Source organism: Vulpes vulpes, chromosome 16 (genome assembly GCF_048418805.1).
Source record: "Vulpes vulpes isolate BD-2025 chromosome 16, VulVul3, whole genome shotgun sequence".
Taxonomy (NCBI): Eukaryota; Metazoa; Chordata; class Mammalia; order Carnivora; family Canidae; genus Vulpes; species Vulpes vulpes.
In genome coordinates, this window is record NC_132795.1 from 41,828,997 (window position 1) to 41,846,496 (window position 17,500).

Below are 17,500 nucleotides of genomic sequence, written 5' to 3' on the forward strand. Positions count from 1 at the left end.
TCTTGCCCTGATTCCATCTGTGGAGATATCACCAAGGCCACACTCATTTACAGAACCTGTAACACGATGAGGGGGTGAATATCTCTGTGCTCTGAGGCCTGGCTTTCCTCTTGGGCTCATTTCCGAGGAGAAACTTCAACTGCTGGTTTAGCCCTCCACGCTGCGGAAGATCCCTCCACCCCTTATAAATACTGCACAGACTATTTCCTTTGTTCCTCCTTATTAAGGACACAACTAATGTGACTCCTGTTGTCCTCTACTCTATGTTAATTGTACGCTAAGCAAGGTGTACGGAGAGCCTCTTGCTTTCCTGGCCTCCTACCCATTCGTGTGCCCACCATGTTGGCCTTGATCGCCACATTCAGGACTGCTTGTGTTTAGAGACTTTCCTAGGACTTCCTGGGCCTCACTTGCTGTAGCAATGGGTAGAGGTCAGGTTCAGTTACAGTTTCTCCCTCTGCTCTTCAGTTCTTTTCCACCCAATGTCCCTTTGGTATAAAGAAATTTTTATTGAAGCTTGAGTGCAAACTAGAAATGCGCGTGAAAATGTTGAGATGCTGCACTCCATGATTGCTGTGTCTTTTCCACATGTGCTTTGCAACGTTAAGCCCAAATAAGAAACAGAACCAGCTGGATCTTTACAGACTGTCCCTGTAACCAACCATAGCTAGAGACTAGTGATGTCGGCCCAATCATTTGGAGAAGAAAAGAAAGAAATCATTTTTCTTTCAGAAGAGATGACTGTAAGGTAAACCTCCCTTATCTGGGGAAATTTGCCTCCTCTCATAAATTTCTCATGATTTATGTGCCCCAGTGAAAGCTCAGTAAGAGCAGGTGGCATGAGAGGGCTCTGAGCTGGCCCTGAAAGCCAGGGGGCCATAGGAGGCAGACACCACGGTCTAACCTTGCATAAGAACCCTAGGGCTTCGCCCTTTGGCTTGTTCATCTATCTCTTTATTTATTTCTGTGATTATTTGGGGGTAGGTGGTTACATTTCTCGAGCATTGTTATTATTAGGTGTACTTGGGTGTAAAAATGTACCCAGTAAGCGTAAGAGTGGCCCTAAACATGTTTATAATTGAGTCTGTATAAGGATGAGGTTCGCTCTGTGAATAACTAGGCCTTGAATAATCTCTGTGTGTGTGTGTGTGTGTGTGTTTTACAAATGCATGTTATAAGCCATCCTACCATATCTCAGTATGTGATTACTTCTTACTCATTGATTCTCTTTTTCCTTCAACTAGAAGGAATTGTCTGTTCAAGTCACGCAGAGAGAAGTAAGGCAGGGTTCCTGTCTTCAAGCAGCTGACCGTCTAAGCGGGGTGATGAGACGAGACGCAAGGATGGAGCTATGAGTGGCAGCGTGACAAGTGCTATGGCAGATGCGGGGCCTGTGTGTGGCCACTGGGCAGGGGTTCGCAGGTGGAAAGGAAGCAGGGCCGAGAGACCAGCAAAAGAAGACAGTGGCTAACCTGGGGCCTGAAGGTCTGGCTGAGGAGGAGGAGCATCCGGGGGGTCTTTCCATTCTTCCATTTTCTCACACACGGTATCCACTGAGACGCCGAGTGCTGCTGTTCTGGTTTTGGTGGCATCTCTTGTCTATCCTCTTCCCTCTTTATTCTCCTCATGCTTCCCAGTTTTCTCCCTAAAACACAGACAACACGAAACACCTCTGATCGGACAATCTCCCTTTTCCACTTGGGCTCTTCATTGGCTTATTATCGCCCTTCCACCATCTGGATGGGATCTTCTCTGGCTCACTTCCAGACACTCACACCCACCCCGCCAACCCCGAGGCCCCTGCAGGGGACAACGTCTCTGCGCACACCTGCACCTCGGCTTCGCTACCCCTCTGCCATCGGCTTTGCTGTCTGTCCTCACGCTCACCAAGCCTGCTTCTGCCCAGCACTGTTCCACTGAGTGTCCTCTGCCCCCGAACACTCGCCCTCTAGATGATCTTGTCATTTGGATCGCAGCGCCAAGACTTGACCCGGCCACCCCCTCTAAAAGACTCTCGGCGTCACCTGGTTTCACTGTTTTGTGACATTCAGGGCCACTGAGAGGGTGTGTAGCACCTTGGCTGGAATTAGAGAAAGGTGCCTCCTCTGGCCTGTACAGACCTCCCCGGCCCCTCAGCCCCGACCTCTGCACGGGGCACACCCTGCAGACTTTTTCACAACAGCCTAGAGAGTTCTATCCCCAGCTGGAATGATCTTATTTGCCTACTTATTCTTTACCAGTCTCCCTGGTTCATTGCATGACCCCAAAAATCTTCTATAGTCTCAAAGCTTTATCTGCAGTACTTTGTGGCTTCAACCCCAGGGCTTCGAGGGCTCTAGGAATTCAACAAGTATCAGTTGAATGAATTAATGAATTCTTTGATGCTCTGATTGATCCTGTGTCTATATTGGCTCAGGCCTCCAAAAACACATCTTCTAGACTATTTATCACATCGTGTGGTCGTTCTCTTTCTACTCCGTGTCTCTCCCACTAGACTGTGTGCCTCCCAAGGTCAGAGGATGAGCCTTGTCAATCCTGTGTTATTTAGTTCAGTATCTGGTACACTGTGGGTTCTCGGTAAGAATGTGTTTAAGTTAATGGCTGAGTTGCTGAGTCTCAATGAAAGGAAGAGAAGTGGTTCTATAAAAATGAGAAAATTTGACAGAAAAGTGGTTTTCTAGTGGGAAAATGAGTTCAATTTTGAGTTTGAGATGTCAGCGGAATATTCAGATGGAAATGTCCATAAGCAACTGGAGTATGGAAGTTGGGAGTGCAGTTGGGGCCCGAGGGGAAGCTGCAGCCGTGGGTGAAGATATTAATTAATAAGGAACAGATTATGGATACAGGTCACAGATCAGAAGCCTGCAGCCAAGTCTGGCCTGAAGACTTTTTTTTTTTCTCATGACATTTAAAAATTTTTCAAATTTGTTGCCTATTTTTATTTATTTTTTATTTTTTAAATAATAAATTTATTTTTTATTGGTGTTCAATTTGCCAATATACAGAATAACACCCAGTGCTCATCCCGTCAAGTGCCCCCCTCAGTGCCTGTCACCCATTCACCTCCACCCCCCGCCCTCCTCCCCTTCCACCACCCCTAGTTCGTTTCCCAGAGTTAGGAGTCTTTCTGTTCTGTCTCCCTTCCTGATATTTCCTACCCATTTCTTCTCCCTTCCCTTCTATTCCCTTTCACTATTATTTATATTCCCCAAATGAATGAGCACATATAATGTTTGTCCTTCTCCGATTGTTGCCTATTTTTAAAACTTAGGAGGTCCCCACACGAATTCTGGATTCCTGGCTCCCTTGAGCCCTCAGCTCTCGTGACATGATGCTGAGGAGTGGCTGCCCTGGAAGGGCTTCATGTGCCATCCCCGTGGTGCATCCCTTACCTGCCCAGCCTGCAGGCTTGCAGTGCTCGTGGGAGAAGGAGCGGTAGACCAGAAGCAGCAGATTTCCTCGATATAGGGCCAGGAGAGGGAAGAAGAGATCTGGGACGGCCAAGAAGATTGGGCTAAAGCAGAATATGGAGCAAGCACAGTGTCAAAAAGTCAAGTGAGCAGAGAGGACGGATAAGGACGTGGGGAGGAAAGAGACGAGATGAGAAGGAAATGAAAGTTATCAAAATATTGTTGATTTAGATGATTGAAAACTTACCGATAATGTATAAATTTTAACATCAGATAAGACTTTGTCCAAAACTTGGCTCAGCAAGTTTGGAAGATAATAAGGTCACTTTCACATCTATACCAGACAAATTATTGTATTCTTTACAGTTCTCAGGAAAAATAACTTCAGTATGGCAAGCTGAAACTCTCCCTTTATCCCTTTTCCTCCACCGAGGCAATTGGCTTTTATAAGTGATTTTTGTTAATAAAATCTTTCTTAAGACATGACTTTTAGGTCTACAGTAGAGTATAACCTAATAAGTGATTGTTAGTAAAATTTTTTTCTCAGAAACGCTACCACCTTGATGTCTTTGAGATAATTTGTTTTATTTTTTAATAGAATGACTCATTACTATTTTATACCCTTAGTATCTTTTTTTTTTTACATTTTTTAAACTTAAATTCAATTTGCCAACATAACGTATAACACCCAGGGCTCATCCCATCAAGTAGCCCCCTCAGTGCCTGACACCCAGTGACCCTATCCCCCCACCCACCTCCCCTTCTGCAACCCTTTTTTTGTTTCCCAGACTTAGGAATCTCCCATGGTTTGTCTCCCTAATTTTTCCCACTCAGTTCCCCTCCTTTCCCTCATAATTCCTTTCACTATGTCTTATATTCCACGTATGAGTTAAACCATATGTTGATTGTCCTTCTCCGATTGACTTACTTCTCTCAGCATCATACCCTTCAGTTCCATCCATGTTGAAACAAATGGTGGGTATTTGTCCCTTCTGATGGCTGAGGAATATTCCATTGTGTATATAGACCACATCTTCTTTATCCATTCATCTGTCGAAGGACATCGTGGCGCCTTCCACAGTTTGGGACGCATACTATTTTTTATTCAGAAAAACTGAGTGGTAAAAAAAATATTGTAGTAGTTTGAGTTCCTATGGCTAGACCAGAATCTCAATGGAGGCATTTCTTTAATTAATTTATTATTAGAAATTTAAAATTCGTGTATAGTAACACACAATGTTACAGTAGTTTCAGGCGTACAGCATAGTGATGCAGCAAGTTTATACTTCATGCTGTGCTCACCCCAAGTGTAGCTCCCCTCTGCCCCATACAACACCGTTACAACACCATGGACTATATTCTCTGTGCTGTGCCGTCATCCCCCCCTGTGATTTCTTTATCGCATGACTGGGAGCCTGTCTCTCCCTGTATTTGCCCAAAATGGGGGCTTTCAATGTCCTACTCATCAGTTTGGTTTAAAAGTCTGGTCTTTTCTCATCAAGAGACGTAGCAGAACTCATTTATTGGTTGTGGCAATAAGTCTCCTGGAGGGGGTAATCCTTCTCTGTTGTGCTCACATAATTGATTTGACTCCAAGCCAGGTGATTACTTTAGAACTAATCTGTTATTAAAATCAACTCTGGGTATTTTAACACCTGATCCCCTGTTTGTAGGCCATCTTCTTTCCTAGAAGCTCCTCACACTGGAAGCAGGGAGAAAATCCTCTTGCTTTTGGTAGATATTTTACTTATGTATTTATTTATGTATTTATTTATTTATAAGATTTTGTTTATTTATTCAAGAGAGCACACAGAGAGAGGCAGAGGGAGAAGCAGGCTCCCTGCGGGGAGCCCAGTGCAGGACTCAATCTCTGGACTCCGGGATCACACCCTGGGCCGAAGGCAGATGCTCAACTGCTGAGCCACCCAGGTGCCCCGCTGGTAGACATTTTAGAGAGAAATATGATATTTATTGTTTTCTTGGAAATTTTCTTTTTGTAGGTTAATTTCTTTTTGTAGCTGTGTCTTCTCTAAAAAAAAAGTTGTTGCTCATTTTTTTTTTTCATGTGTTAATAGTTCAGAAGTAACAGAAGTAAAACCTGTGGATCACCAGGGTAGTAATTAGTAAAAGTTTATTGTGCACACACAAAAAAGACAGTTTGTAAACTGAAACCAAAACACAGAATAAGACAGTTTATGAAGCAGCTTACAGAGAGACAAAGCAGTGACTGTTCATTCTTCATGGTGATTGGTTATAACATTAGAATTTTCTTAAGTGATCGGAAAGTGGTCAGTGATTACTTCATATTGACCTTGGGAAACAGTTCAGGTTTTGCTTATGATTTCCAGAGGCGCAAGCAAGAGATGATGTAGGTCAAGTTAGTTACGCAAAATAAGTTAAAGTAAGCTTTGTTTATATGACTAAACTAGTTTTGTCTGCTCAGAGAATTTTCAAGGTTGGTTGCAATTTGTATTTTATTTTGACGCATGCATTTAAACAAGATGGATGGATGGAGCTAATTGTGGAATTTAAGTGGTAGGTATACGGGCACTTACTGTACAGTTTTTAAAGTTTCTCCACATGGTTGGAATTTTTTGTAATAAAATGTTGAGAAGACCTTGTTCCAGACACCTAAAACTGCAGTTTAAAAATTGTGGCAGCAGGTAGTGGCAATACTTTGAAAATCAGATAGCCCTGTTTACTCAAGCAACTGATTCATTTATTATGTTTTAAAGATTTTATTTATTCATGAGAGACACACACACAGAGAGAGGCAGAGACACAGGCAGAGGGAGAAGCAGGCTCCATGCAGGGAGCCTGATGTGGGACTCGACCCCGGGGTCTCCAAGGATCACGCCCTGGGCTGAAGGTGGCGCTAAACCGCTGAGCCCCCCCCCCCCCCCCCCCCCCCCCCCCCCCGGGCTGCCCCAAGCCACTGATTTAATACCTGGAGTTTTATGCTTTATTTACCAAAGTGTAACTCGGTAGTCTTCTTTTCTGGCTTAGGGAGGCTATGCTTTTAGATCCATATCAAGGCCTGTTGAGCCATAAACAAAATAAAGCCTTGGACAAACATTGAGAGCTGAATTTACTCAAAGCCCAAATAATTGCCAGGCACATCCCCTGGCTAAAGACAGTTTTCCTCCCGCTGGCAGGCACTCTCCTGATGCTCAATTGCAGGCTACTCTATTCCCATGATTTTATTATAAGACATGAGTCCATACAACATCAGATCCATGAGGACAAACAGTCACATCCGTGACTCTCACTGGGAAAGAAATAAGAGTCTATTTCAACTTCTCAAAGCTATTCCTTTGCCATCAGACTGAGTTCCCCTTAATTAGTGTCGTTAGAGAGAGGACAAGTTGTAGTTCCCAAAGAGAGAGGAAATCCGCTCTGCTGCCTGGCTGCTCATCGCAGGCTCCTTTATCATCAGAACTGCGAGGGACCCCGAGCTTGCAAACTGCATTCTGCAAGGCTTGCCTAGGGGGTGGGGTATCCATTCCCTGAGCCAAACCCTCCCAAAGGGGAAAGGACCTACTCAGAGTGGAAACCAGTTTGCTGTGTACAGTCAAGCCCGCCCCCCACTGCACTGAGGATATTAAACACTAGGATTTCTTTGTTTAATTCACCCAAAACTCCATGGATGTTCCCTTACATGGAATTTGGACCTCAGTCTTTTTGCTCTTCTGAGAGCAACCTCAGATAAAAGAATGGACAAGAAGGTTGGCCGCTCTCTTCGTTTCACTAGAGAAGGATGCTATGGGTCCCCGTGGGGCATGCCATAGCCGTCCTTGTAAGAATATGCATTCGTGTTTACGCCCCGAGTTACTGCTCTATATGGAGAACTGTGGACAAGACGTGGCCCTGTCTCTAGGTGTTTATCATACGGGTAAACATGACACCAAGTGGAAGGAAAGTGGGAGGTGGGGGCGGACAGGTGGTTGGGGTAGAGGGAGCAGCCTGTGCTGTGCTGGCTTCAGAAACCAGAGAAAGCTTGATACGTTCAGCAAACAGCACATGGTTCCATATGATTAGAGCACGGAGAGTGAAGGGAGCTATGGGAGGATGCAGCTGAAGGAAGAGGCCTGTCCAAGCTCAGGGAAGGCCTTGATTTCATAACTCTCCCTGCTGCTTTCCTGTGCACTTACACTCGCCAAACTGCTGTGCGTGTCCTTGCAGGAAATAGGTCATGCTGTCCATTTGTACCTTTACCCCAAAGCAAGTCATAAATGGGCACAAGATTCTCGTGTGATTGAAGCAGGTTCTATCTGTCCCGCCAGAGACCTCATCAGCAGTTTTGGGTGGCAAGTTGGTTTAATCATTTTTGCATCACAATCGTAAAGCCTCATTTCAGCTGAGACAATGGGTCCCATTTTACATGGTTAATTATTATTAACTGGACAGGGCACGGTTGAATAACTCAATTAAGCTCAATTATAAAATAGTTATTAATCAACACTGGGTAAAAAAAAAAAAAAACACTGGGTATTAGATGAGGAAGCTTTTCAAAATGCCCCAGACTTATGCCCATCTGAGTCCTAGTGAATACAGACCTTTACATGGGACCTGGATGTGTGTATTTAAACAAAGTTCCCCAGGCATCTAGTTACATGTTCATGGTTAAAGTGAACTCCCAGAGATCTTGTCACTTGCATAGAAAAGAACAGTTTCAGAAAATTTTGGGTTATGTTTTTGAACATATTTATACTGGCTTCAGTCTGGTGTGAGAGGACAGTGTTCAGTGGTTAGGTTAGTGTGAGAAGAAGTCAGAGTCAGTGCCCATAACATAATGTCCTAGAAATTTATTTTTTGGTAAATTTCCATTGGATCCATAAAGTCAGGGCCATAATTATAACCAGGAAGGTAGTAGTAAATTTCCTCTCTACCTTTATTTCCTCTTAAATAGGAAAACACATGAATTATCTTCTTGCCTATTTGGATCTACCCGGAAGATGTATGGTGCCAGCAAATTTGAGTTGGAGAAATCAGAGCTGGCTTGTCATCATTATTTACAAGTAACTGGACAATTGCAGCCAATTGCTCATATCTCATGAGGCAGCATTAAAAGTCCTGTTGGATAGACACTGCAGAATGACCTTACTGCACTGGAAAGGGGACTTTAGTATCATCTTCCATGGTCTGCTCTCGTTGGGGCTAAATCACAAAGCCATGTATCAAGCGAGCATTAAAAAAAGAAGAGGAAGCTGGTTGACAAGAAAAATAAAACAAGCTAGGTATGGTTGTGCCAGTGAGGATGGAGAAAAGTGGGCAGAGTCAGGAGGTTTGGGAGACTGAACTGGTCGTGTGGCAGGGGCGTGGCACAGTGGATCCCCCGTCGGGAGCGGGTGGGGAGGAGTCAGAGATGATGGCTGGGAATCTGTTTGGGACCACTGATGTAATGACCAGTTATAATTATAGTATAAGGCTTTCCGGAGTGTAGACATCGTGAATGGTTGTATGGCACTTACTAGGATTTAGAACCATAGGATGTTATTCTTGTCTTCATGATTTCTGCCTTATTTTTATTAAAAAAATTTAGATGTAAGGGAACATTTTACCAGAATTAGAAAATCTTAAAGAGCTTTTGTCAGAAGATTTTTGGTTGTTTTCTGATTTACTCATTTTTTAACATTTTTAATAAAAAAATCTCAAATATACGCAAACTTAGAATAATAGTGATACCCATGTATATACTTCACCCAGATTTGCCAGTTTTCAATTTGTGTCCTATCTTATTTTCTTCAAATCCCCCACCAACTATCCTTCCTTTTACCAAGTGTGGGTTTTTTTTTTTTTTGGCTTTATTGAGATATAAGTTTAAGGTATACAACATGATTATGTGATACACATGCATATTACAAAATGATTAGTACAATAAGGTTAGTTAAGACATCCATCACCCACGTAATTATTGTGTGTGTGTGTGGTGAGAACATTTAAGATCTACTCTCTTAGCAACTTCCAAGTATATAATACAATATTGTTAACTATAGTCATGATGCAGTATATTAGATCCTCAGAATTTATTCATTTTAAATTGAGTTTGTATGGGGCGCCTGGGTGGCTCAGCGGTTGAGTGTCTGCCTTCAGCTCAGGGCATGACCCCGGGATCCTGGGATCGAGTCCCATGTCGGGCTCCTGCATGGAGCCTGCTTCTCCCTCTGCCTGGGTCTCTGTCTCCCTCTGTGTCTCTCATGAATAAATAAGTAAAATCTTTAAAAAAAATAATAAATTGAGTTTGTACCTTTTAATGAACGTCTCCTCATTTCCCCCATCTCTCAGCCTCTGACAACCACCATCCTACTCTGTTTCTCTGAGTTTGGCTTTTTTAGCTTCCACATGTAATGATATCATAGTCTTTCTATGTCTCACTTAATTCACTTAGCATATAGCTCTCAGTTCCTGTCACAAATGGCAGGATTTCCTTCTTATTATAGCTGAATAATATTCTGTGTGTGTGTGTATCCTATTTTCTTTATCCATTCATCTATCAATGGATACTTAGATTGTTTCCATATCTTGGCTATGCAATGAGCTTAGGGGTGCACATAACTCTTAAAGACAGTAATTTCATGTCTTTCGGATATACACCCAGAAATTTTGGGGAGGGAGTATATCCATTTTGTATTCTATAGTGCCTGTACCAATTAACATTTCTACCAAGAGTGTACAAGGGTTCCCCTTTCCCATACCTTCACCAACACTTGTCATCTCTTTCCTGCCTTTTAAAAAATAGCCATCCTAACAGGTATGTGATGATACCTCGCTGTAGTTTTGATTTGCATTTCCCTAATGATTAGTGATACTGAGCATCCTTTCATGGACCTTTTAGCCATTTGTATGTATTCTTTGGAAAAATATTCATTCATGCCCATTTTAATCAAATTATTTGTGTTTTGCTACTGAGTTGTATGAGTTCCTTATGTAGTTTGAATATTGACCACTTATCAGATACATGGTTTGCCAATATTTTCTTCCACTCTTTAGATTGCCTTTTAACTTTGTTGATGTTTTCTTTTTTTGTACAAAAGCTCTTTAGTTTGATATAGTCCCACTTATTTGTTTATTTATTTTAAGATTTTATTATTTATTCATGAGAGACACAGAGAGGGGCAGAGACATATGCAGAGGGAGAAGCACGCTCCTCAAAGGGAGTCTGATGTGGGACTCGATCCCCAGACTGGGATTGCGCCCTGAGCCGAAGGCAGATGCTCAACCACTGAGCCACCCAGGCATCTCATCCACTTGTTTATTTTTGCTTTTATTGCTTGTGCTTTCAGTGTCATATCCAAAAAAATGGTTCCCAAGACTGATGTCAAGAAATTTTTTCCCTGTTTTCTTCTACGAGTTTTATGGTCTTAGGTCTACATTTAAGTCTTTAATATATTTAATTTTTGTGAGTGGTATAAGGTAGGGCTCCAATTTCATACTTTTGCATGTGAATATCCAATTTTCTCAACACTGTTAAAGAAACTATCTTTTCCCCATTAAGTACTCTTGGCTCCCATGTCAAATTTTAGTGGAGATATATATATGTGTGGGTTTATTTCTGGGCTCTCAGTTCTATTCCATTGGTCCATATGTCTGTTGTTATGCTAGTCTTATTTGGATTGTTATAGCTTCATTATAGTTGAAATCAGGAAGTGTGATGACTCCAGTTTTGTTCTTTCTCAGGGTTGCTTTCGATTTAGGGATGTTTTGTGGCTCCATACAAATTTTAGGATTTTTTTTTTCTGTTTCTGTGAAAGATGCCATTGGAATTTTGAGAAGGATTACACTGCATCTATAGATGGCTTTGAATAGTATGGACATTCTAACAATGTTAATTGTTCTGATCCAAGAATATAAGATATCTTTCCATGTATTTGTGTCTTCAATTTTTTTCATCAATGTCTTATAATTTTTAATGTGCAGATCTTTCACCTCCTGGATAAATTTATTCCTAAGTATTTGTTGTTTTTGATGCTATTATAAATGGGATTTTTATTTCTTTTTTAAATAGTTTGTTGTTAGTGTATAAGAAATGCACCTAATTTTTGCATATTGATTTTGTGTCCCGCAACTTTAGTAAATTCATTAATTCTAAGTTTTTGGTGGAATCTTTAGGATTTTCTCTATATAAGAACATATCATCTGTAACAGATACAGTTTACTTCTTCCTTTCCAATTTGGATAACTTTTATTTCTTTTTCTTGTCTAATTGCTTTGTCTAGGACTTCCAGTATTATGTTGCATAGAATTACAGGGCAGTGAGCTTCCTTGTCTTGTTCTTGATCTTAGAAAAAAAACTTTCAGCTTTCCATCATTGAGTGTAATGTTAGATATGGACTTACCATATAGGGCTTTTATTATGTTGAGGTATAGTCCATCTGTATTTCATTAGGAGGTTTCTTTTTCACAAAAAGATGCTGAATTTTGTCAAATACTTTTTCTATTTTCTAACATCTATTGAGATGATCATATGATTTTATTAATGTGGTATACTACAAAAAAAAAAGAGATAATTATAGACAGTTATCTCTAATAAACGTGAGTACCAAAATTCTTGATTCAATCTCCTTTTCTTACTTGGTCTGTTAGATTTTCTATTTCTTTGTGATTCAATCTTGGTAGGTTGTATGTTTCTAGGAATATCCATTTTTTTCTAACTTACCCAATTTGTTGGAGTATAATTGTTCATAGTATTTTCTTATGATCCTTAGTGTTTTTGGTATCAGCTGTAATGTCACTTCTCCTTTCTGATGTGATTTATTTGAATCTTCTCTCTTTTTTCCCCCTTAATCTAGCTAAAGTTTGTCAATTTTGTTTATCTTTTCAAAAAACAAGCTCTTAGTTTTGTTGATCTTTTCCATAGTGTTTCTGATCTCTGTTTAATTTATTTCACTCTGATCTTTGTTATTTCTTTCCTTCTACTATCTTTCATCTGAGTTTGTTTTTCTTTTTATAGTTCCTTGAGGTGTAAAGTTAGTTTTTTTTATTTGAGATCTTCCTTTATTCTTCTTAATGTGTTTATTGCTATAAAATTCCCTCTTGAAACTACTTTTGCTATATCCTATAAGTTTTCTTATATTGCATTTCCATTTTTATTTGTTTCAAGATGTTTTTAATTTCCCTTTTGATTTCCTCTTTAACCCATTAGTTTTGCAGGCATGTATTGTTTAATTTTCACATATTTGTGAATTTTCAAGTCTTCCTCTTGAATTTCTAGTTGCATACCATTGTAGTTAGGAGAGATACTTGGTATGATCTTAATCTTCTTAAATTTGTAAGGCTTGTTTTGTGACTTAACATATAATCTAGCCTTGAGAATGTCCTGTATGCATTTGAGAAAACTGTGTATTCAGCTCTGTTGGGTGGGATTTCTGATATAGCTTTTAGGTCCATTTGGTCTAAAGCCTAATTCAAGTTCAATCAATCCATGTTGATCTCCTGTCTGGATAAGCTATCCATCATTGAAAGTAGAATACTGAAGTCCTTTACTGTTATTATATAGCTTCTATTTCTTCCTTCAAGTCTCTCTCAAGAGAGAGATAGAGAGATATAAATATAGAGTATAGAGGTATATATTTACAATTGTTATATTCTGATGAATGTTCCCCTTTATCAGTGATTAATTGACCCCTTTATCAGTATATGACCTTTTTTGTCTCTTGTTGCAGTTTTTTTTTCTTTTAAGATTTTATTTATTGTTTCATGAGAGACACACACAGAGAAGCAGAGACATAGACAGAGGGAGAAGCAGGTTCCCTGTGGGGAGTCTGATGCAAGACTCAATCCCAGGACCCCAGATCACAACTTGAGCCAGAAATAGACACTCAACTGCCGAGCCACCCAGGTGCCCCTCTTGTTACAGTTTTTGACTTAAATTCTATTTTATCTGACGTAAGTATATCTGATATAAGTATAGCAACCCATGCTCTCTTTTCATTTCTATTTGCATGCAGTATCTTTTTCCATTCCTTAAGCCTGTGTGTGTCCTTAAAGCTGGTGTGCATCTCTTGTAGGAAGCAACATATAGCAAAAAAAAATTTTTTTTTAATTCATTCACTCTCTCTCTGTCTTTTGGTTGGAGAATTTAATCCATTTATATTTATAGTGATTATTGATAGGTAAGGACTTATTAATGCCATCTTACTAATTGTTTTTTGGCTGTTTCCCTGTTCTTTTCTTCCTCCTGTGCTGTGTTCCTTTATGAACTGATTTTTCTGTAGTGGTATGCTTTGACTCCCTTCTCTTTATCTTTCATAGGTTTATTAACTTTGTGTTACACAAAGTTTTGAGGCTTACATAAACTATCGTACAGATATAGCTTATTTTAGTCTGATAACAACTGAATTTTGATCATATACAAAAACTCTACCCTTTTACTTACATCTCCATGTTTTATGTTTTTGATGTCATAATATACCTCTTCTTATGTATGTACCATTAACTAATTATTATAGCTATAGTTATTTTTAGTACTTTTGTCTTTGAACTTTTATACTAGTGTTAAAGGATTTACATACCATCATATTACAGTAGTAGAGTATTTTGAAATTGACTATATATTTACCTTTACTGGTGTGTTTCATACCAGTGTGCATGTCTTTAAACTTCATAAACTAAGCCTTAAGTTTATAATGTTCAGCTTTTGATTCCTTTCTGTGTGGTTGCTTTACAGTGTTTGAAACCCGTAAAGCTTCAGTTTGCATCATGAGAATCTCAAGGACACACAGCCCCAAGTCTGATCTCCCAACTATAAAACAATCTTTCACTTTTGGCCTTGAGCTCATCATTTTACAACAGTGGACTGGACTCTATGAGCCCCAAAGAATTCTGTGGCATTCAGAACTTGTAAACAGAGAGGGGGTGAGGAGAGGAGGTCACAGGGATCAGGATGTGAGTTGATGAGAGCTTTCCAGTGTTTTTGTTATGGCTGAGTGAGACACACATGTTTCTATGACAACTGAAGTGCGTGGGTGGGAGAAGGGATGGCTGGCACACTCTGGCTGTGGTGGTTTCCCTTTCTTGCTCTTTCTGGTGTGTCAGTGACCTTCTCTGAACAGATAGAGTTAAGTGGTGTTGTTTTCAATTCTGTTTGGGAGTTAGGCTAAAATAGAAATTGATAGTTCATGGGATGTTAAAGCAGGAATTAACACCTCAGGGGTGCCTGGGTGGCTAAATTGGTTAAGCTCAGTTTGTTAAGTCTGCCTTGGGCTCAGGTCATGACCCCAGGGTCCTGGGATCCAGTCCCACGTTGGGCTCCCTGCTCAGCGGGGAGTCTGCTCCTCCCTCTGCTCTTTCCCCCTGCTCATGCTCTCTCACTCTCTCTCTATCAAATAAAGAAATAAAATCTTTTTTTTTAAAGAAAAGAAATTAACATCTCAAGAATTATTTTCATGCTTATAGATGAAGATACTGAAGCTCAGAGAGGTTGTTTTGTTTTATACAGAGTCTCACATCTAGTAAGGGGCAGACTTCAGAGAAAAGCCCAGGTCTTCATTCCTTTCCCCTTCACTCGAGCAAGCACATCTTACCAAGAAGAACTAGAACCATTTCTTACAAGGATTTCGTGATGTACACACAAATCAACATTCAGAAGCCTGATATGATTTTCCTTTTATGAGTTTTAAATATAGTATAATGGCCATACCAAATAAATCTTCAGATTCCAAACCTGACAATGTCCTTCAGCTCCATTCTCTCTCTTGGATTACAAGGACATATTTCCATTTTATTGCAAATTGAACATAAGCAGTTTTACTACACAGCCAGCAGTTTAGCAAGATCATTTTAAGTTGCAAACCTCTCCAGTTTTATCTTGAATGAACTTGAGGCTGTAACGTGTGTATAATCCTTTGCAGTGGTTGTTTCACCTGACTTTGAATGGACTGTGGACAGGTCCCTGGTGGTCTCACACTGTAGGTTTATGCCCTGTTATGTACTGTTTTCATTTCTAGGACCAGATCTTTATGGAAAATGTGGGTGCAGTGAAGCAGCTCTGCAAACTAACCAACAACCTTGAAGAAAGGATAGAAGAGTTAGAAATATGGAACAGAAAGCTGGCCAGGCTAAAGCGACTCAGTAGTTGCAAGTCATCAGCCAGCGAAGCAAGCTCAATCAGGTACATCCCGAAGGGCCATGCGAGTCGTGTTGGGTCAGGAGGAAGGGGGGAGTGGAGCCTTTCCAGAACTGGACCCTAGAACGTGGTCTTTCTGATCCAGCAGCAACCATTACTCTCTGATGATGTAATTACTCTCCTATTCTCTTTATAGAATGTTTTGGAACGCCACTGCCTTCTGTGATAATTTTCTTTCTTTCTTTCTTTCTTTCTTTCTTTCTTTCTTTCTTTCTTTCTTTCTGTTGCTGCTTTAAAAAAAGGAAACAAAACATGAAGTATCTGTTTAAGAGCAAGGTGTTTTAGGAAATGTTACGTTTTAGCAAAGGATGACTTCTCCTTTAAGGAGGAGAAGTGGCCCTTTCTAAATTTAGAAAATCATGTTTGGTTCTCAGGGAAAAGACTTGTAGTTTTTTTCATTACTTAAGGAGGTAAATGCATATTTCCTGGGGTCTAATTATGAGAAAAAAATAAATGCAAGGTTTAATGCATTCATTTATGCTTACTAAGGATCTTTTCCACAAAAGGAATGCTCAATTGCTTTGACTTTTCCTTTTTAAAATTACCACTGTATTACAGAAAAAAGTCAGACTGCTGTGTTAGTGGCAGCCTGGGCCTTTGTCTTATGACTCCTGGAGAGGCATTTGAATAGTAATTAACATTCTCTCACTCTTTTTTTTTTTTTTTTTTTTTTTTAGCAAATTTAGCAGAGCGGTTAGTGCCTCCTCTAGGAGAAGGGCTGTCCCCAAAAAAACCAACAAGGTAAATAGACTGAAATTTGTATTGAACAGTGATGATGTTTTCTCTACCAAAATAAAAAAAAGAAGAAGAAGAAGAAGAAGAAGAAGAAGAAGAAGAAGAAGAAGAAGAAAAAGTCTTTAGAGAAATTGATCAAGAATGCTTTTCATTTATTTGTTGATAGACTCCCTAGTTTATCCTTATGCACTTTAGGTATTTTATTTTATTTTTATTTATTTGATAGAGAGAGAGAGAGAGAGAGACAGAACATGAGCAGCAGGTAGAGGGAGAAGCAGACTCCCTGAGGAGTCCAATGTAGGGCTTGATCCCTGGACCCTGAGATCATGACCTGAGCTGAAGGCAGACGCTTAACCGACTGAGCCAGCCAGGCATCCCAACACTTTATTTAGTTATACCACCCCTTTAATAGACACTGTTTTTTCAAAAAGATGTTTAGAGGAGTGAGCACAGAACAGAATTCATTTCAGAAATACTATCTTGCCAGTTTATACTGTGCGCCCCACCCCGCAAGTGAAATTCATGAATCACCGCATGCATATGGCCCTTGGCTGCAAGATCTGATGCCTTAACCCAATCTAATTCCTTATCTGTGGCTTCCGAAGATCCCAGAGAGACTTCTTTTAATCCCCAAATCCCTCTTTTCCCTTTGATATTTAGTACTGTTTGTGCAAATGGGGAAACAGGCATTCACTTTCTTGCAGGGGTTAAAGTGTGATGGTTTTATTAATGAATAAAGAGAACTTTCATCCTCAAACTGGGTAACATTTACAGTAAAAAGTGAGGGTTAATCATTTATTGAAGTACAACACCCTCTCCACTGCAGAGAAATGTCAGTGGGGGAGAAGCCGCAATATTCCCTTTCCAGCTGCAATTCAGACAAGACAGCTGTGAGACTCCACTTGTTCCCTGTGAGCCACCAGTATTCCACAGGTGGTCCTTTCCAGGAGAAGACATTCTTGACCTTAATCTATGTCTTGTTATGGGCTGACCTGGTGTTTGAGCCATTGCCATATTTATCTCTACTCATGTTATACTGCCTTGACCTATTCTAAAAGGATTCAGAAAGAGTTTAATATTCTACTAACAACCGCTGAAATGTTATGTTGCTGACAAGCTACTTGGTGTGCCAACAAACATAAACCCATGAGTAAATATATATGTAGAAGTGTCTTCGGGCAAGTTGCTTAATTACATTGAGAAATAAAGATAAAAATGGTATCTGCCTTGC

At 40.2% G+C, this 17,500-nt stretch overlaps 1 protein-coding gene across 1 annotated transcript in view; it reads left to right on the top strand.

Annotated features, from left to right (window-relative positions):
• The window catches only part of MYRFL (myelin regulatory factor like), a 101,809-nt gene that overhangs the window by 65,541 nt on the left and 18,768 nt on the right, over positions 1–17,500 (top strand). The window contains exons 13-14 of the mRNA XM_072741590.1: positions 15,356–15,519; positions 16,212–16,275. Coding sequence (XP_072597691.1) covers positions 15,356–15,519; positions 16,212–16,275 — 228 coding nt within the window. The remainder of the gene's footprint in view (positions 1–15,355; positions 15,520–16,211; positions 16,276–17,500) is intronic.